This window comes from Coregonus lavaretus (genome assembly GCF_964263955.1).
Source record: "Coregonus lavaretus genome assembly, chromosome: 15".
NCBI lineage: Eukaryota > Metazoa > Chordata > Actinopteri > Salmoniformes > Salmonidae > Coregonus > Coregonus lavaretus.
In genome coordinates, this window is record NC_140002.1 from 42,669,643 (window position 1) to 42,691,989 (window position 22,347).

General features: G+C 43.3%; 1 protein-coding gene across 1 annotated transcript in view; it reads left to right on the plus strand.

Moving 5' to 3' along the window:
* LOC311142907 (neurexin-2-like) overlaps nt 1–22,347 on the plus strand; it is a gene marked incomplete at its 5' end in the record, with an annotated part of 198,989 nt that overhangs the window by 167,219 nt on the left and 9,423 nt on the right. Inside the window, 2 exons of the mRNA XM_084178625.1 lie at nt 18,884–19,052; nt 21,231–21,320. Coding sequence (XP_084034751.1) covers nt 18,884–19,052; nt 21,231–21,320 — 259 coding nt within the window. The remainder of the gene's footprint in view (nt 1–18,883; nt 19,053–21,230; nt 21,321–22,347) is intronic.

Consider the following 22,347-nt stretch of genomic DNA (forward strand, 5'->3'; position numbering starts at 1 on the left):
TTATACTGTTTAAGGAACACGAGAAGCTACCTGGTGAGCTGACAACAAGGGAATCTACGGTTGGTTTTAGAGTCAACGCCAGCATTGTCACTGTAGACTATAAACAGTATGTGTTAAGGAATCTGCATTAGATGAATGAAATTCAGACTATTTGAAACAGAATTTGTATAGATCCTTTTTTTGTTAATTGCTTATTGCCTGTATTGTTTATGTGTTACCTATAAAGAGCCAAAGATGGTAGACGATTGAGCTTGAGAGAGATCGTAAACTGCCTTATAGATTACATGCCCAGGTTATTCTACAAAACAGGTTAAAAAAAATCTTTATAACTTCATTCTGAGGAAGAGGGGAATCATGTCAAATAATGATTAGTGCTAGATCAAAGCTGTGTCTAATATAGTAGGATGGCATCTATTGCCTCCATAACAATTTAGCTTGGTTGTCCCTCATGGAGAGGGTTTCTGCAGTAACTAAATTACCATCAACAACATCTAATCCAATTGGTCATGAATGTGACAGCGTTCAGGAAGTGCAGAAGCAGCTAAGCTACTGGCTACAAGTTATCCCCCTCTCAGAGAGAGAGAGAGCACTGGATGATAGGATGATTGCAAGTACAGAATGTATGATATGCAGCATGTCTCGTCTTTCCTCCTGCACTCAACTTGCTGCAGTTTAGTCGCCACAGGCGGGTTTCCCCATTGTAAGCCATTAGTCACACAGCCACAAAGTCTAAGGTTGGATCCACAAGTGTCTGCAGGCAGAAACTGCTGACTGATGGAGGGCTGTGTGTGTGTTTGTGTGTGTGTGTGTGTGTGTGTGTGTGTGTGTGTGTGTGTGTGTGTGTGTGTGTGTGTGTGTGTGTGTGTGTGTGTGTGTGTGTGTGTGTGTGTGTGTGTGTGTGTGTGTGTGTGTGTGTGTGTGTGTGTGTGTGTGTGTGCCAGTGGTCTGAGTGGAGGCCTCGTCTGTAAGGAGTGTATTGATTATTCCTAGCGAAGGGTTGGGTGATTAATTTGCTGACATACAGTAGGCTGTGGTTAGTCACAGAGCAAAGAGTTGCCACCTGGTATCCCCTGGGCTGATGAACGAGCAGTTGGGCTCAGAGCCCTCTCTGTCAAGATGAATAAAAGGAGTTTGATGGCCATTTGGATGTGATTGGAACTTCATGCTGAAAAGCTGGCAAGTACCTGTTCAGTACCTGTCAAATATACTATGGCAAGCATCCCAAAAACATTGCATATAGGATATATTGTATTACGTAGACCTGATGTAGGCATAATACTATTGCATGGAAGAAAAAAACGGACTTTATGCTACTGAATATCCATCTAGTGTGTAATGGAGCTGTTTAGCCCTTAGGGAGCAGGGGAGTCGGGACAGAGATAAATGTTGGGATTATTGGACATAGTGACATGTTCAAACAATCCCTCTTTGCCAAGAGATTTGAGAAACAAATGTTAAGTGTCAAGCTAATGGAGGTTTTGATTTGATCATTTGAGGACAGACAAAGAAGCTTGGCTGATGAGAAAGTAAAGCGCTGGAACCCTTCCTAGAGTAAATTAGCTGAATCCAACCAACTGCTAGATTAATAATCACATGAAATTAGCCTCCCCCCAGCTGTGGCCCATTATGGTACTTAGTTAGCATGCAGTGCTAAAGGCTAGCAATTTGGATTGTTGGAAGGTTATGTCCATTCGCTGTTGTATACATAGAAATGACATGTTTTTTTGTTGATTATTTAGTTTAGCAGCATGTGTAAGGGTGTTGCTTAACTTAATTATCCAACAGGATCATTTGGTGCATGAGAGATGGAGAGCCCTGGAGTTGGGGCATCAAGTGTCATGCACACAAGTTGGTCCACCATGTTGCACTAACCTTGGCCAGCTGCCCACCTTCCCCACGTCCAGTGGTGTAAAGTAACCAAGTAAAAATACTTAAGTACTACTTAAGTAGTTTTTGGGGTATCTGTACTTTACTATTTATATTTTTGACAGCTTTTACTTTTACTCCACTACATTCTTAAAGAAAATATGTACTTTCTACTCCCATACATTTTCCCTGACACCCAAAAGTACTTGTTACATGTCTAATGCTCAGGCAGGACAGCAATATGGTCCAATTCACTCACCTATCAATATCACGCGTTGTCATCCCTACTGCCTCTGATCTGACAGACTCACTAAACAGAAATACTGGTTTTGTCAATTATGTCTGAGTGTAGGAGTATGCCCCTGGCTGTCCGTACATTTTGAAAACAAGAAAATCACGCCGTGTGGTTTGCTTGATGTAAGGAATTTGACTTTTAACTTTAACTCAAGTATGACAATTGACAATTTTTTCCACCACTGTACTTAAGTACATTTAAAACCAGTTACCTTTTTACTTTTACTCAAGTAGTATTTTACTGGGTGACTTTTGCTTGAGCCATTTTCTTTTAAGGTATCTTTACTTTTACTCGTATGACAACTGAGTACTTTATCCACCACTGCCCACGCCTTAATGAGCCTGGCCTCTCTACAGGTGCTTCCTTATGCACAGGCAGCTGCCAGCGCTCTCTGTACTCTCTCTCTCTCAAAGTCATCTGCCCTGTCCATGGGGCTTACTTGGCTACACTGGCTGAGTTGCGTTAGCACTGTCCATGGTGCTGAATGGACGAGTTCCTGTACGATTAGATGCGCAGGCGTTGCATTGCATCAACCAATGGTTTCGTGACACGTTATCAACTATGCAGTCGGGCATCAGATGTCTATATCATGTGGTTAGCTGATGTGTTAAATACCTATCCCGGCATTGTAAGATCTGGCAGGCATCTGCAATGTAGTCGGGCAGGAACTCAACCATAGACTGGCTGAGCCCTATGAGTGCTGTCCTTGGTGCTGAAAGTAACACTATTGTTGTTAAAGAATCTTAGCGGTGTGTGTCTTGGCTCTTTTTGAGTTGTCAGTTGTTGGGGCGGCAGGTAGCCTAGCGGTTAGAGCGTTGGGCCAGTAACCGAAAGGTCGCTGGTTCAAATACCTGAGCTCTCAAAGTGAAAAATCTGTCTGTGCCCTTGAGCAAGGCACTTAACCATAATTTGCTCCAAGAGCGCTGTACTACTATGGCTGACCCTGTAAAACAACACATTTCACTGCACCTATCCAGTGTATGTTAGAATAAAACATGGTCTTTTATTTTGTATGTGGTCAACACTATTTCCCTGATAAGAGGATTAGTAGAAATGGATACAACCCTCATGGCCCAGTGCGAGTTCCAACCATTCAATAACTTGTTAGTGAGGCAGATTGGTGAATGCAGGGTGCTGCTCCAACACTGAGCCTCCTGACTGCATCCGAATATGTGTGCTACTGTGTCTGTGACTGGTGAGCAGCTGCCAGAGCCAGTGTCCCTCCTCGGGGAAATCAGATTTTTAGCATTGTGTTGCCCTGGGACAGATGTGGCAGATGATTAAATGCAGAGGGAGGATCTATGACAAGGTGTAATAATTAACAACCACCCCTATTCCTGAAAGATGGGATTCCAGCCATTAGGGAGGCTTACTCTTTGAATCTGTTACAAGTTTTGGGATGTTTCAATTATTGATTCTCCAGTGATGCTACCTTTACTGAGTGCAGCTTGAATGTGTTATCCAGGTGTGACAGGGATTTTTGCCTGTTGCTATTCAATAGATTTGAGTTGCATGGATCTCCACCATTTAAATGTCTCAGCTTTCATTAACGTTTTCCTTGCTTAATTCAAATTTTTAAATCCCATTATATTATTTTCTAACCTCTAAAATTGGTCGAAACTAGACTGCTTGTGTTGCTAAAATGCACGTTACAGTAGAAGCTGTAAATGTCTCACTAAGACACACAACACCACCAAAATAGATCCATTACCTGAAGTTGAAATTGGCCTTTTAGCTTTTTCACACCTTGTCTGCTGCTCTCTCCTGATTCCTTTCTGGAGGGAGGTTAGTCTTGCCACCCATCACTTTCCATTTTAAACCGCACCACTGAATGGCTCTGTCTTTCTTTACACACTTCATAGGATGATGTGTTAGTTGTTTATGCTTTGTGGTGGTTTCTAGAAGAGATGGAGACCTGCACACTGTCAGATTTATTTTTATTTTTATTTTTTTATGTAGGCTTCAAAAAAAAAAGAGAGCTGATTTATTGGGACGTCATAATGCCCAAATCATGCATTGTGCAGAAAAGTGCATAAATATGGTATGTTTTTGTGTGTTTGTTAGCTGGCTTTAAAGTGCACCCTGCATGCCCTCGTGTCGTCAGAGCTCATGAAAATAAGATAGAATGTAGGTCTTCACACGTGGAAGGTGGAAATAGCAACCATGTGCAGATATTTCTTCTTTCATATATTGATATCACCGATCTCAGATATCTCAGTATTTTTATTTACATGGGCATCTATTTCCTGGTTCACAGTGCACAGATGCAGTCCCTTTAGAGTGGGTGACCGAGAGTGATGAGGAGAAAAGGGAAATACCGGACTGTATTGGTCTCTAGGAACGGAAACCCGGTTCCCTGCAGTCCCATCACAGCAGCCCTGATGTCACGTGTGGTTCTGAGGAGCAGGTTGTAACAGGACAGGGCCTTGGGGTGACCTGGCAGAGCCCTGGCAGAGAAGCACTATATGGGGTGGCATTCGACCGTCACATGGATCTTTGTCTCTCAGTGGGATCTCAGCAGGGACCTTGTAACCAAATCACGATTCATTCATTACTGTCCAACTCCTTTATTAATTGGGAAGAATAATAACGTTTGTGACTCACCGTCTCTTTTCATTCTTATGTTCCTACATTTGAAATTGTCTTTTTTACATTGGATAAAAGTACAGACTCAGAGCTTCAAAATGGCATATCATACACTCTAGTTACAGGAAACATGGGAAAGTAATGCTGCTTTAAAAGTTGATCAACGTGTAATGGGCTTTCAAATATTTTGCTGCTATTTTCAGACTTGCTCTACAATAATCCTTGGGAAACATATTTAGAAAAGGAATACTTTCACCAAATTGCCTAAATAGATTCTCAGAACATTATCTCACCAAGTTCCCCATTAGGCAAACCATTGACAGTATTAAATAGCCTGTTGTTGTAATAAACAGAGAACCTTTCACATTGAACAGCTACAATGCTGCTCTTTGTTTCCGCCCCTTTTAGCATTGTTCACACCCTCTAAAGCCTTAGACCCACCCATCTCTTAAAGGATTCACATTGAAACGTGACTGTGGCCATGTGCTAAAGCAGTGAGGCAGTTTTTAAAAAACAAACAAGATTTCAACATTAAAATACTTTATTAACTTCAAGTGCTAAAGGTAGTAGTAGCCTACAATTAGGAAAAACCTAAAACACACAAACGCATAAAGGCATAGGTATCTAGACCTACAGTGCCTTCGGAAAGTACTTTGTTGAAGCACCTTTGGCAGTGATTACAGCATCGAGTCTTCTTGGGTATGACGCTACAAGCTTGGCACACCTGTATTTGGGGAGTTTCTCCCATTCTTCTCTGCAGATCCTCTCAAGCTCTGTCAGGTTGGATTGGGTATGTTGCTGCACAGCTATTTTCAGGTCTCTCCAGAGATGTTAGATCGGGTTCAAGTCCGGGCTCTGGCTGGGCCACTCAAGGACATTCAGAGACTTGACCAGAAGCCGTTGTCCTGTTGGAAGGTGAACCTTCGCCCCAGTCTGAGGTCCTGAGCACTCTGGAGCAGGTTTTCATCAAGGATCTCTCTGTACTTTGCTCCGTTCATCTTTGCCTCGATCCTGACTAGTCTCCCAGTCCCTGCCGCTGAAAACATCCCCACAGCATGATGCTGCCACCACCATGCTTCACCGTAGGGATGGTGCCAGGTTTCCTCCAGACGTGATGATTGGCATTCAGGCCAAAGAGTTCAATCTTGGTTTCATCAGACCAGAGAATCTTGTTTCCCATGGCTGTCATGTGCCTTTTACTGAGGAGTGGATTCTGTCTGGCCGCTCTACCATAAAGGCCTGATTGGTGGAGTGCTGCAGAGATGGTTGTCCTTCTGGAAGTTTCTTCCATCTCCACAGAGGAACTCTTGAGCTCTGTTAAAGTGACCATCAGGTTCTTGGTCACCACCCTGACCAAGGCCCTTCTCCTCCGATTGCTCAGCGGCCAGCTCTAGGAAGAGTCTTGGTGGTTCCAAACTTCTTCCATTTAAGAATGATGGAGGCCACTGTGTTCTTGGGGACCTTCAATGCTGCAGACATTTTTTGGTAGCCTTCCCCAGATCCTCGACACAATCCTGTCTCGGAGCACTACGGACAATTCCTTCGACCTCATGGCTGGGTATTTGCTCTGACATGCACTGTCAACTGTGGGACCTTATATAGACTGGTATGTGCCATTCCAAGTCCACCTGTGGTAAATGATCAATGGAAGGATGATCATTGGAAACAGGATGCACCTGAGCTCAATTTCGAGTCTCATAGCAAAGGGGCTGAATATTTATGTAATTTGTATTTCTTTTTTTTTATATATACATTTTCTAAAATGTCTAAAAACCTGTTTTCACATTGTCATTATGGGGTATTGTGTGTAGATTGCTGAGGAATTCTTTGTATTTAATCCATTTTAGAATAAGACTGTAACGTAACAAAATGTGGAAAAAGTCAAGGTTGTCTGAATACTTTCCGAAGGCACTGCATATCATAAGATCCTTTGAGTAACTTTGGTTCAGGTCATGTTACGATATGAACAAAGGAATCTAGCCTGAGAGCATATTTCTGTCCTACCCTTTGGAGCAAGACGTGTAATGTCCATGGCCTTTTCATTGCAAAAGTCCTGATCTTCTCAAAAATATATGTTTGCTGGGATGCTTTCACATCAGGAAGGGCGTCAACAATACACAGCAGCTGAAACCTGGTTCCATCTGAGTGAAAGCTCCTTGGCCACAAAAACACCAGGCTCCATACAATTGAAGCTATATTTTTACATTTTACATTTTAGTCATTTAGCAGACGCTCTTATCCAGAGCGACTTACAGTTAGTGAATACATATTTTTTTATACTGGCCCCCCATGGGAATCGAACCCACAACCCTGGCGTTGCAAACGCCATGCTCTATCAACTGAGCTACATCCCTGCCGGCCATTCCCTCCCCTACCCTGGACGACGCTGGGCCAATTGTGCACCGCCCATGAGTCTCCCGGTCGCGGCCGGCTGCGACAGAGCCTGGATTCGAACCAGGATCTCTAGTGGCACAGTTAGCACTGAGATGCAGTGCCTTAGACCACTGCGCCACTCAGGAGGAAAGCAGACAAAAATAGACAAGACATAAAACCTTGCATACCAGCAATAACATTTATTGACCAGCAAGTCCAAGCAATAAGTAAACATACAAAGACAAAATATCTGACGTACTGCTTGTTCACCCTCGATCATCTCCTTGTACTTGTGGCGGAGAGCAGGTTTATGCTGAAAGACAAATTCCAGAAAAATACATTAAAACATGAATTAATTCATGTCCTATAGCTTGTTATTGCCTGTACACTAAAATGCCCTGTACACACTCAACCTGCTTCCAGCACAACAATGGCAATGCAGACACTACAAGATTGACGATAACTAGCTAGATTTAGCAAACATGAAGCTTTGTCAAAGTTTTTTTGAAATTGCGTTGTTTAGAACAGAGGTGGGCAAAGCTTTTGTCTCAAATCAAATTTCAAATGTTATTTGTCACATGCACCGAATACAACAGGTGTAGACCTTACAGTGAAACGCTTACTTACAAGCCCTTAACCAACAATGCAATTTTAAGAAGGAATACCAACAAAAAAATACCAACAAAAACATTAAATAAAAAAAAGAAAGAAAAGTAACAAATAATTAAAGAGCAGCAGTAAAATAACAATAGCGAGGCTATATACAGGGGATACCGGTACCGAGTCAATGTGCGGGGGCACCGGTTAGTCAAGGTAATTGAGGTAATATGTACAGTTGAAGTCAGAAGTTTACATACACTTAGGTTGGAGTCATTAAAACTCGTTTTTCAACCACTCCACAAATTACTTGTTAACAAACTATAGTTTTGGCAAGTCGGTTAGGACATCTACTTTGTCCATGACACAAGTAATTTTTCCAACAATTGTTTACAGACAGATTGATTCCAGTGGGTCAGAAGTTTACATACACTAAGTTGACTGTGCCTTTAAACAGCTTGGAAAATTCCAGAAAATGATGTCATGGCTTTAGAAGCTTCTGATAGGCTAATTGACATAATTTGAGTCAATTGGATGTGTACCTGTGGATATATTTTAAGGCCTACCTTCAATGTCAGTGCCTCTTTGCTTGACATCATGGGGATATCAAAAGAAATCAGCCAAGACCTGAGAAAAAAAATTGTACACTTCCACAAGTCTGGTTCATCCTTGGGAGCAATTTCCAAACGCCTGAAGGTACCACGTTCATCTTTACAAACACTAGTACGCAAGTATAAACACCATGGGACCACGCAGCCATCATACCGCTCAGGAAGGAGACGTGTTCTGTCTCCTAGAGATGAACGTACTTTGGTGCGAAAAGTGCAAATCAATCCCAGAACAACAGCAAAGGACCTTGTGAAGATGCTGGAGGAAACAGGTACAAAAATATCTATATCCACAGTAAAACGAGTCCTATTTAACATAACCTGAAAGGCCGCTCAGCAAGTAAGAAGCCACTGCTCCAAAACCGCCATAAAAAAGCCAGACTACGGTTTGCAACTGCACATGGGGACAAAGATCGTACTTTTTGGAGAAATGTCCTGTCTGATTAAACAAAAATAGAACTGTTTGGCCATATTGACCATCGTTATGTTTGGAGGAAAAAGGTGGAGCTTGCAAGCCGAAGAACACCATCCCAACCGTGAAGCACGGGGGTAGCAGCATCATGCTGTGGGGGTGCTTTGCTGCAGGAGGGACTGGTGCACTATCCAATTATGTGGATACATTGAAGCAACATCTCAAGACATCAGTCAGGATGTTAAAGCTTGGTCGCAAATGGGTCTTCCAAAAATGGACTATGACCCCAAGCATACTTCCAAAATTGTGGCAAAATGCCTTAAGGACAACAAAGTCAAGGTATTGGAGTGGCCATCGCAAAGCCCTGACCTCAATCCTATAGAACATTTGAGGGCAGAACTGAAAAAGCGTGTGCGAGCAAGGAGGCCTACAAACCTGACTGAGTTACACCAGCTCGGTCAGGAGGAATGGGCCAAAATTCACCCAACTTGTTGTGGGAAGCTTGTGGAAGGCTGCCCGAAACGTTTGACCCAAGTTCAACAATTTAAAAGGCAATGCTACCAAATACTAATTGAGTGTATGTAAACTTCTGACCCACTGGGGAATGTGATGAAAGTAATAAAAGCTTAAATAAATCATTCTCTCTACTATTATTCTGACATTTCACATTCTTAAAATAAAGTGGTGATCCTAACTGACCTAAAACAGGGAATTTTTACTAGGATTAAATGTCAGGAATTGTGAAAAACTGAGTTTAAATGTATTTGGCTAAGGTGTATGTAAACTTCCGACTTCAACTGTAGGTAGCGTTATTAAAGTGATTATGCATAGATAATAAACAGAGAGTAGCAGCCTGGTATAGAGGTCCTGGATGGCAGGAAGCTTGGCCCCAGTGATGTACTGGGCCGTACGCACTACCCTCTGTAGTGCCTTGCGGTCGGAGGCAGAGCAGTTGCCATACCAGGCAGTGATGCAACCAGTCAGGATGCTCTCGATGGTGCAGCTGTAGAACCTTTTCAGGACCCATGCCAAATCTTTTCAGTCTCCTTAGAGGGAATAGGTTTTGTCGTGTCCTCTTCACGACTGTCTTGGTGTGCTTGGACCATGTTAGTTTGTTGGTGATGTGGACACCAAGGAACTTGAAGCTCTCAACCTGCTCCACTACAGCCCCGCCGATGAGAATGGGGGCGTGCTCGGTCCTCTTCTTTTTCCTGTAGTCCACAATCATCTCCTTTGTCTTGATCACGTTGAGGGAGAGGTTGTTGGAACCACACGGCCAGGTCTCTGACCTCCTCCCTATAGGCTGTCTCGTCGTTGTCGGTGATCAGGCCTACCACTGTTGTATCATCAGCAAACTTAATGATGGTCTTGGAGTCGTGCCTGGCCATGCAGTCATGAGTGAACAGGAAGTACAGGAGGCGACAGAGCACGCACCCCAGAGGGGCCCCCATGTTGAGGATCAGTGTGGCGGATGTGTTGTTACCTACCCTTACCACCTGGGGTGGCCCGTCAGGAAATCCAGGATCCAGTTGCAGAGGGAGGTGTTTAGTCCCAGGGTCCTTAGCTTAGTGATGAGCTTTGAGGGCACTATGGTGTTGAACGCTGAGCTGTGGTCAATGAATAGCATTCTCACATAGATGTTCCTTTTGTCCAGGTGTGAAAGGGCAGTATGGAGCGCAATAGAGATTGCATCATCTGTGGATCTGTTGGGGCGGTATGCAAATTGGAGTGGGTCTAGGGTTTCTGGGATAATGATGTTGATGTGAGCCATGACCAGCCTTTCAAAGCACTTCATGGCTACAGACGTAAGTGTTACGGGTCGGTAGTCATTTAGGCAGGTTACCTTAGTGTTCTTGGGCACAGAACAAGGGCCACATTGAGTTTTTGAAACCAAGTGAAGGGCCACATACTATATGCATGACAAAACATGTGAAGCCTTTATTCATTTTCACATGACATGCAACCACTAGTGTACTGTAGGTGTACATATGCTTGCAGAACAATTCTACCCTTGTACCATCTCTACCCCACAAATATTTCACACATTTTTCACAGAATTGATATAATTTATAACATCACAGGCACAGTCAAACACACACACAGATCCTGCATCTCTACCCTTGTAAAGTACAATCAAACTTACAGTCACAATATGCAAACTTAAAAATATATATATATTATATGACTGGAGACATCCAAAATGTAACAGCAGATGTATAGAAAAATAAATAACGATTCTAAAATTTGAGTGAAACATATGGTAAGAGCATCCGTTTCATTTGGAATGGGCTGTTTTTGAAAGCATATTAAGGAACAATTCTCATCTCCATTGTGAGCCATATTTACATTATCCAATCACCTCAGGCCAAATTTGACTGATTAGTTATTACCTGTATCCAAGTGCATTGCTGGATAATTCTCACTGCATAACCATCACAATGAAAAAGCATAATCCTTCCCTACCCCAGTCAGTTATTCGAGTCTTAATGTGAACAATGGGTTTGGTCACCTCTCTTGGCAAGGGCATCAAAGTATGGTGTCATCTTTGATGTAGAGATTCTCAGAACAGCTGACAAGTGGTCATTTGTTAAATTTGACCTGTGATGGAATTTGTGGTAATTCATGACTGAGAACGTTTGTTCACACACATATGTGGACCCGAATAAAACAAGCATCCTTTGGGCGTTCTTTTTAATGTTTGGAAACTTTGTTTCACTCAGTGAGCCATAGAACTGGTCTGTTGTTGCTGTTTTGTACTTCTCCTTCAAAGAACTGTCACATTGGATGTCGATGAGCTTCAATTGTGTGGCTGGTGGTGCTTTCTCACTGTCGAAAGACAGGGGGCATGATACAAGCTCCAGCTCAGTCTCAATCTTGGTGAAGTCTGAGAAGCGGCAGGAAAACTCAGCATGCAGGTCGATCAAAGTGCTACTGTATGTCTCAGTGCAGCACTGCGATGTGGACGCGTATTTATTCGGGTCCACATATGTGCGGCCAGTGTTTGAAAATGAGCGAGAGACCGGCTGCTCATTTGTCTGGAGAACAACATAAGTTTGGCCTTGAATGCTTTCACGTTGGAATACAGTTCATGCACAAAAACACAATTTCCCTGCAGTTTCACATTTAGATCATTCAGATGCCCCAATATGTCCACACCGAAAGCAAAGTCACCCAGCCAGTCTGTATCTTTCAGCTCGGAGAAGTCGTCAGCTTTACCAACCGTATCAAGGATGGTTAAGCCCCATTGCCCGTATAAAGTTGATACGTTTTACAACCACTTTGACAACATTTTCCAGCTTTAACACACTTTTACACAGGGCTTCCTGATGAATAATACAGTGAAGAAATATCAATTCCTCAGAGTTAGGGCTTTCTTCTTTTACTTTGTCTTGTAATCTTTTTAGTAGGCCAATGTATTTACCGGTTAGATTTGGTGATCCATCTGCTGTGACGTTTTTCAGTTTGCTCCACGGTAGATTTATTTTTTCCAAGCAGGCAGACACCCTGTCATATAAATCAGAGCCCCTGGTTGTTCCCATCATTGATTCCATCGCAAGAAGTTCCTCTGTTATTTCAAAGTTCTCATTTATTCCTCTGACAAAAATTAAAAGTTTAGCGGTGTCTCTGATTTCAGCACTCTCATCCAGTGCTATAGAAAAAAGATCGAAGCCATCTGCTTTTTTCTTCAACTCTGAGATTAGCTCCTCACCTATCAGGACAAAGTATACCAGCAGTCTCCACCATACACTCTTTCACAAACTCCCCTTCAGCAAAAGGCTTGCTATGCTTTGCGATTTTATGTGCCACTACGTAGCTTGCCTTAGTGACGGAGTCTTGAGTAGGGCACCGTTTAGTAAACGTATTTTGTTGGGCTTTTAAGTTTGTGGCAAGTTTTGAGGCCTACCTTGCCTTTTCCTGAGAGGACAGATTATGTCCAATATTAGTAAAAAAAAGTATTTTGCTGTCCATTCTTCTTTAAACACAAGACATTCAGAGTCCACTTTTCTCATTTCCGCAGCACTCATTTTTCACGTCAAAAGTCGTCAAGCAATGAAGTGGCTATGATGACTGAGTGCATTCTGAATCTGACTGTAGGCTCAAATACAGAGCGTGCTACCAGGCTACAGCGCCATCTATTGGAGGTTGTTTGTATATCATGGAATGAGTAATTTTAGGCCAAAAATCGTAACTGAAATATAATAAAATTTAATAAATGTTTAAAAATTCTCGCAGGCCGGATTGAAGTGCCCGGGAGGCCCAGATTTTGCCCCCCTTTGGTTTAGAAGGAGTGCAAGGTCGAATTAAGTTTGTGCACACGCGGACTTCACAGAGGATGCGTTCCCTAATGGAAATATGCAAATACGTGCTACAACGTGCCAATAGGATCACGCTAGCTCGTGCTTGGCTTTGCCCACCTCCTTGCTTATTCTGCCCACTATGCTTCATTTGCTCCCACTGTAGACGACACAGATTAACTATAGCTTGCTAGCTATATAGCTAACAAAAGATAGCAATGAAAACGACTTTTTGATACAGTTGAGCTATGTACATGTAGCTATCTTGGCATTTTAACTGTAGATGCTTACCGATGTATGGATTAGGATGATTCATGGCAGACTGAAACACTTTTAGAATAATCCTTCCCACTCAGCTTCAACCAGTCCAGACTGCTTTAGCCACAGAAGACAGAGCTGTGTCAATATTAGCAGCTATATTCAGGACACCACTGGTATTGAAAGCTGTAGCTACACTTTGCATGTAGTCCATGATGAAAATATAGTAATACCAATGGATCTTTCAAATATCCGCACAGCAGAGAGCAGGATGTGCCATTTGACAGAGAAGCTTTGAGTGACAGAATGGACCCTCTTTCTCGTGAATGTCCCGCCCCCTCATTATCTCAACCAATCAAGGCTAGGCAAGATTCTGTATTTTCTCTGTGTATATACACCTTCGTGATTTCACATTTTATTTATATTTACAGATTGCAGATTCGTTTGTTATTAAGGCACATGAAAGTTCACATGTTCAAGAAGGCTTTTCTGCAAAAAAAAAAGCATTTTGATGAGAAAAAAAAACGTTTCACATTTTAGACATGCCTCCCCTTCAGGCTCGCATTATGACTACTCTACTTTATCCTTTGAAACTGGCCCAAATGTTACGATCAGGACATTGGCCATCTGTGCTGTGTGTGCCATGGAGCAGAAGACTAGCTGCAGGTAGAAACATGAAGCTGCACCCAGACAGAGTGGTTGGTCAGTGGGTCTTTGTGTTCCAGACGCTGGGAAAATCTCCCACAAGCGCCAATGTCCTTGTCACAACAGCAGGGTGGGAGGCTAACAATGGCCTCTCCTGCCAGAACCTGCCAGACCATGTTAACAATGTTTGGAAAAAAGAGACCCTGGAAGGCCTTTATTTACCAGAACAGAGAAAGATGCTGCCCTAAGTTAGCTGTCAAGCAGGTGTTGTAGAGCATGTTGACTGTGTTGTGCTATTGAGTCAGCAGAGCGAGAGAGCGAACAGGCCTGGATGTGATCAGGAAGGACAAATGGACTTGCTCAGCTCCTCTTCTCTGGCCCGGCCCTGGAGCCTCAGCCACTCAATAATTTATGGCTGTCCTGTCCGGAGATGGGGGCTGGCTGGGGCTGACTTAGGTCCAGAGAGCCCCATGGCCGCTATATGAATTCTACATGGCATGCCTCAAGGGCAATGAGAATTTAGCCTTGGGCGAGACTGCAAAATAGCACTGCTATGCACGGGGGAATGTCAAAGAGAAATAAGCAAAGGTGACTTTCAAGCTCCTCAATAAACAAAAAAGGCAATATTGCTGGGGATTAAAAAAATTCTGCTAATCTACCCAAATCCTATCTGATGTTTAACGTCTCTTTTTGGTGCATGTATACTGTACTATTCCAAGTTATCAGGGAATCATCACTGCTGTATATTCGTTATGTCTCAGCATAGTTGTTTCTATAATGTAGAATGAGTCCTTTGGAACGGAAGCTAGTTAATTGGTTTTCATTTATATTCATTTCCAATATGCAAGCAGACTTTCATTTAGGAATTTACCCAATTTTCAGGTGACGATTGCATTCCTTTGTGGAATAAGTGTACTGTAGCTCCATTTATATCTATCGCAATACATGTTTTCTGAAAACAGATGCTTCACAGTGGCACTTTTAACATAGTATAATGTATTTGGGCTTCTAATATGGTGTTTGTTGGCATTTGCATTTGGGTGGGAGGAGGGTTGATGTGAAGACTGAAATCTAAGATATTCATCTCTGTTCACTCATCTGAATGTGATTAGCTTCATGGACAATAAGTGAGGAGCAGTTGTGTCCTGAGCTTGCTGCAGCCCTAGCCCTGAGGCCATGGGAGACTCAAGTCACTGCAATATTCACAAAGACCACAATTTGAAGGGATCGCAGGCCTTTCTTTGCCTTGCGGCAGCCCGCCAATGTGCAGGGACTGGTAGGAAGACTCTCTACCTCCAGGTGGTTCCTCTGGCTCTTAGATGGATTTGTCAGATATTACAGTCCTACAGCACTGATGGTCCTGCTCTCTCTAATATTACTACTGCTGATAACAACAGCCAGCAGTTGTCTGGCTTCAACATGGAGTCTCAATCAGTGAGAATAAAGGACATGGAGGATTAAAAGGGGTTAGAGCTGACACTAGTTGTCCAGATTCTGGTTTATAAAGACCAGGAGAACCATCAGAGGGACAGAGAGAAGTCTGGAGTGGACCTGCTTTGCCTGGGACTGAACCACTGCCGGCAAGACAGGAGCAGACTGGATTGAAACCCTCACTTTTTCTAAGAACATGAAATGGTCCACTCTACACTATGCAACAAACAGAGAAACATGATGTTCATATTAAGATGTACTATGGTCCCTCCTACGCACACACAAACACACTAAAGTGGGCCTACGCTCTCATAGCTATGCTCTTAATGTACTCCACCCACACACCCCTGGCCTCGCTCAGCAACATTCAGTAGCGGAGTTGCGGTGTGGAGTGAGTGTCACTGTCACTGTTATTCTTAGCTATGTTTAATCTTCCCCAGTCACAGTGATAAATAACAGAGTGCCTTCATTTAAAATAGTTGCAAAGTTGCATCCATCCAGTCCCCCCTGCAATGTGAACTAAAGTGCGCTGGGAGCAGGCTGAACACACAGGTGTTGGCAACAGCATGGCACATTAGAAGAACATAACCCAGGTGGTGGCGAGGGGACAGTAGCTCACACTGAGCAGCTGGGCCAGTGACCGTGACCATGGCCTAAGAGTGGGAGACACCCTGAGCCTGCACTTTATTCACGGCTTACACGGGCATGCCTTTGACTGGTACAGGCAGCCGCTCATCGGGCAAGCTATTTTAAGGCGCCGCGGGGTGAACCGGAGGGCAGTAAATAGTGGAGAAGAACATGTCCTTTCCCTCACCTTTCCTAATAGCCAAGTGCTCTGCCTTTCCATGTACACACCCCAGCCCCCACCCTGCTCCCCAGCCCAGGTCCCTGCTGCACCAGGAGAAATGTCACCCTGTATTTCCATGAAATAACTGATGGGGTCAGTGAACATCACACTTGGTGATTGGAAAATGGGATCTTTCAGCATGAGAAATGTAGGGTGCACAGTAGGGGCTCGTCTTATCTGGAAACACTGGGCTCAGATACATTTCCCCTACTGCACTGTGGATTCAGGAAAAATCACAGGGCTTAATGTGAGGAATGCAGACTGAAGGAGTTTGCTCTTGACCCCAAACTGAACTGCTATCTCCAAGGAAATGGAGGAGTTAGCTACTGCACCAACTGTTGGTGGCAGGTAACCTAGTGGTTAAGAGTTTTGGGCGAGTAACCGAAAGGTCGCTGGTTCGAATCCCCAAGCCGACTAGGTGAAACATCTGTCGATGTGCCTTTGAGCAAGGCACTTAACCCTATTTGCTCCTGTAAGTCGCTCTGGATAAGACTGTCTGCTAAATGACTAAAATGTAAACGCAACATGCAACAATTTCAACAATTTTACTGTGTTACAGTTCATATAAGGAAATCAGTCAATTGAAATAAATAAATTAGTCCCTAATCTATGGATTTCACATGACTGGGAAGGGGTGCAGCCATGGGTGGGCCTGGGAGGGCATAGGCCCACCCACTGGGGAGCCAGGCCAAGCCAATTAGACTGAGTTTCTCCCCACAAAAGGGCTTTATTACAGACATAAATACTCCTCACTTTCATCAGCTGTCCGGTTGGCTGGTCTAAGATGATCCTACAGGTGAAGAAGCCGGATGTGGAGGTCCTGGGCTGGCGTGGTTACACGTGGTCAGCAGTTGTGAGGCCGGTTGGACACACTGCCACATTTACATTTACATCATTTAGCAGACGCTCTTATCCAGAGCGACTTACAGTTAGTGAGTGCATACATTTTCATACTGGCCCCCCATGGGAATCGAACCCACACCCCTGGCATTGCAAACGCCATGCTCTACCAACTGAGCTACAAATTCTCTAAAATGACATTGGAGGCAGCTTATTGTTGAGAAATGAACATTAAATTATCTGGCAACAGCTCTGGTGGACATTCCTGCAGTCAGCATGCCAATTGCACGCTCCCTTAAAACTTGAGACATCTGTGGCATTGTGTTGTGTGACAAAACTGCACGTTTCAGAGTGGCCTTTCATTGTCCCAAGTACAAGGTGCACCTGTGTAATGATCATGCTGTTTAATCAGCTTCTTGATATGCCACATCTGTCAGGTGGATGGATTATCTTGGCAAAGGAGAAATGCTCACTAACAGGGATGTAAACCAATTTGTGCACAAAATTTGAGACAATTAAGCTTTTTGTGCGTGTGGAACATTTCTGCCATATTTTATTTCAGTTCATGAAACACGGGACCAACACTTTACATATTTTTGTTCAGTATAATATTTAACTACGGGGAGAAGGCAGAGGAGGAGGACACACTGACTGGTTGTACTGTTTGGGTGGTAGCAGTCGTGGGGTCACTCCAAGGTTCTGTCAGTTCAGAACACTGATATGATGGATTGGTGCTACCTCTGTGCAAATCCCATATGTGTTAATAAAAAAGATAAGTAATCAAATAACTAGACAAGATCTTAACTAGATAACTGATAACAGATTACCATCATCACACTACAGTATATGGATGGACAGGATATTAGTATAATTTCCTGGTGGCTGTAATGCTCCTCTAGCTTTGTCCTAATTACTCCTGAGAAAGTGACTGAAGTGGTTAAGGTGACCCAGAGAGGTGAGAGGACCCATATTCTCTCATCATCGGTGACAACCTCTTGGCAGTTTGCCCTTTCAGATGTCTACACTGATGGATCAACTCCTTATCACGCCTCATGATTTTGGTTCTGCTCATCAAATGGCTGTGTGGGAATCAATTTCCAAGCTACCTGCTATGAACCTGGCAGATGCTTGTCGTCTTCATTAAGACACAATACCACTACCCAAATTACTGACAGTACCAAATGATGTGTGAAGTAAGCTTGGGTGTCACCCTACAAACTGGGATGGAATATTGTTGAAGCTGTCAGACCACTGATATGGTCTTCAGGGAAGTGAGTCTGCTCTCACACTGCCACATTAGCACTGTGACCTTGTAGTCCCATCACAGGGGCTGCAGACGTGCAAAGCCTGGTCGGCACAGAGGGCCCACACACACGGTAGTGTACGGCTCCCCAGCCCAGTTTCCTAGCAGAGGCAGACTGAGGAAGTGACTTTGACCTGTCATGGAGATTCCAGGTGTGAGAGAAGATGCAGTGAGAGGTGTGGGTAAGGTCAGGTCAGGTAGAAGAGAAGCAGCAGGGTCGTGTCAACAGTGAGCCACATCAGGGAGCCTGAGCTGGGATGCAGACCGCAGAGGGAAGCATGTGGTGAATGGAACAGATAGAGACGCACTAGTCTAACTTACTGCCCATGTCACAGAGGATAACTCTGGGCTGCTCAACCAAGGTTACTTCCACCCCTGCAGCTCTGTAACAACAAAAACAATGGCAATGTCTTATTCACCAGTGGTATAGCAGCTGCCACTACTGTCAAAGTATTGTGAATTTCTCGCTTGTATTTTCCCTTCAGACACCCCAAGTCAAACATCTCTTCTCTTTCTTCCATCTCCAGGAACAAGGAAAGATTGGTGTGATCTTCAACGTGGGGACAGATGACATCACCATTGACGAGCCGGCTGTCATAGTTAGCGATGGCAAGTACCATGTTGTGCGCTTCACACGCAGTGGTGGCAACGCCACCCTCCAGGTGGACAACCAGCCGGTCGAGCGGTACCCGCCAGGTAAGGCATGAGACAGGACACTTTGAAATGGAGGGGATGGGTGGGAGTGGGAGTGCCAGATAAGTAGACATTAAAAGAAAGAGGGAGGGAGGGAGGATGAGGAGGAGGGAGAGAGATATCCAGGCTGTATTTTGACAACACAGACATGGAAGAAGGTGCATGGTGATTCCAGCTCAAGCCATCAAACAAAATATCACATAAATTAAGGGACAGTTTTTGAATGCTCTTGGCAAGCAAGTCCAAATGGAATTGGAAATGTGCCTTCTGTCACAGAGTAAATTGATTTGTTTTCTTCAGCACGCCCCAGCTTTCGGTTTTGATATGTGCCATTTCACTATTATATGTATTCAGAGCACTTTATGGAGTCGCCACATGGCGGGCCCAGATAACTACTGCATAAACAATCTAATAACAATCTGAAATGGACACATTTCCCTCAAGCTGCCTTGCCGAGTACATCCAGCAGAGGATGGATTTGGATTCTTCACAGTAATTGTAGCAGCCAGCTTGGCCTCGGAGCCTCGGAGCAATGAAGGACCCCTCAGCCAAATCTCAGCTCTCATTTTATTTTCCCCCTGCCTGTAAAATTAGCTTTTATATGAGAGCACTGAGGATGTGTGTGTGTGTGGTGTGAAAGGGGGAGGAGGAAGAGGTGTGTAGCTCTCAGAACATTCTGGCGTCTGCTCCTCGTCGCTAAGTCTTCTATCTCTCCTCCATGCTAGCTAACAAATCAAATCCAAAATAATTTTTACATTGCATCCTTATGATTCATGTAGTATCTAATTATCTGTTTCTTCTCCACTCACACTGACCAAACAAACAATAAAGAATTATCCAAAATTGCTCATTTTATTTTCTAGATTGTAGTTGATAGTGGCGGTTCAGCTATTCTCTACCTACTTTAGTAAAGGTATTGTTCTCAATGACAGAGAACTCTCTCCCTCTCCACTTTCTTCATATTCAATACATAATCTGACTATAATAAGTATTGTCTAGTCACACAATCAGTTGTATGCCCCTATTTGGCACAGGCATTTTGTTGTACTGTATCTTTATGGTAAGTGTAGAGGACCAGGGTAGGATTAGCTGTACGTTACTATGCTACAGCAGTGGTTTGGTTCCAGTACAGTCAAGCTTTCTATCAAGTGGAGTGGTTATTTTAATTTTATAATGGCTGCATCATCCACTCTAGCACTCCACCAATGGGGCACTAACCCAGTCAGTAATTGGCCCAATCACAACATTACTGGAACAGTATGTGAAAGAAGGAGAGGAGTGGAAATGAGTGCTGTGAGCTAGATGAGAATTGTCACAGAGAAAGTTCAGATGCCATTGTGGTCCTTCTCTTGGTTCGTTAGTTCATTTTGAGTCTGATACAAGGCATGTCATCCACAGTCACACAGACAAGGGAGAAAATGAATTATCTCATTAAAGCAATGCCTAGCAGTAGATAGAGTCGTATCCTTAACCTTGGGAGCCTTTGATTTGTTCACAATAGAATGTCCTCAATAAATAAATAAAAATCTACTTCAGGTCTGTATAATTTACATCACTAAAGTAATCATTTATCACGCTTAATAGACTGTTTATACTGTACGTATACAGTATATCTGTTCAGAGTAAATAACAACAATTGATTGAAATGTCTGTGTATAACATTTTCATGATATCATTAATCACTTTCGTCAAGAATAACGAACCCTGCTAGGCTACTTCCCGTAGCAGTCATCATCACCATAGTAATGTCCTTCCATTGAGATGATAACAACCAGAAAATGTCTTCCTGGTATTTACTCATGCTGTGTTCATGCTTCTAAATTGATGTTATCTTTCAAATGCATGCATTGTTGATTCCTTGCTGTTTTCTACCAATTATAGTTAAATCTCTTCTTCTATTTTGTTTGCATTTAAGCCCTGATGCTTTGATTACACCATTCCCCCTAAATGAACCAGCTCAGTACTTTATAAATAGAACTAAACACCATTCTAACTAATGTACCATTTGTTACTGTCCCTTAACTAAATACCACTAAGTAAAGCACAAGTTTCTTTTAACCTGAAGCTGGGTTAAAATTGATAACTTGCTAAACGTGTTAGCCATGATGCCCTGTCTCTAACCTTGTGATCTTTCAACTTCCAGACTTTAACCTCTAATCTGTCTCTCCAAATTCTTTGAAGGGAACTTTGATAATGAGCGCCTGGCTATTGCTAGACAAAGAATCCCATACCGACTTGGTCGGGTAGTTGACGAGTGGCTACTCGACAAAGGTAAACCAAAAAATGAATAAATCCATTAAACAGTTACTAAATCCAGTTAAATCCCTGTAAGAGGTGCAGTGCCAAGAGACAAAGGATCAAATGCTGTTACCTATGTATGGTGTAGAGCTACATGTTGGGTGACTAGGATGGGAACATAGATATATACTCAAACAGCCATCTCAGCCATTTCGAGCAACGTACCTCGTCTCATTTAGTACCATTCTAAAAAATATACCAAATGGGTAACAGTACATCTACCAGGTATCCTTTGCAATCCCCAGACCATCTGGGGATGCTGCACCTCTTCAGAGATTTTAAAACCAATTAACTAAACATAACCCCTGACTAACCCTCCAACAACGTCCCTCCAATTGCTGTGTTTAATTAGATGCTGCTGATTTTCTTTACTTGTTGTTATCTGTTTATTCTTCTTGTGACATAAACATATTTAAAGTGATAACTAACCTGTTAAACAACTGGAATAATTTGCTGGTAATGGAACATAGAGCATTTCATCTAATGTTTGTGGTTCTTGCAACAAGGTGTTAGTATCTCACAATAAACCTTCCGTTTGAATTCACATCCTGGTCTCTCTAAATTCTCTAATCATGTATAGTCCACGCTGTTGTTTATTGGCCATGCTAAAAACACCACACTAATGTGACCCCACTAAACACCACTATACTAGGCAACCATGTTCAGGGACAAAGGGGGTCAGACCCTGACAGACTAGTAGATTACTGTCACTGCAACACTCAGCTACATAGTTAAGTAGAATATTCCTGAGATTGGCATATTACATTACCCTCTCTCAACATGCTGAACTCACTGGGTGATGTAACAGTAACAGTGCTTGTCAGTGCTGCTTCTGCTGCTGTCAGTGGTGGAGTTCGATAACCCCAGGGAGGGAGGGAGGGAGGGAGGGAGAAAACACTTCCCTTCCACCAGAGGAAGTCAGTCCACACAGTACAGTTGGTCCCAGAGGAGCAATGCTGATTGTTCCGCCAGCTTCTGACTGAGAGGATGAAGGGGAAAT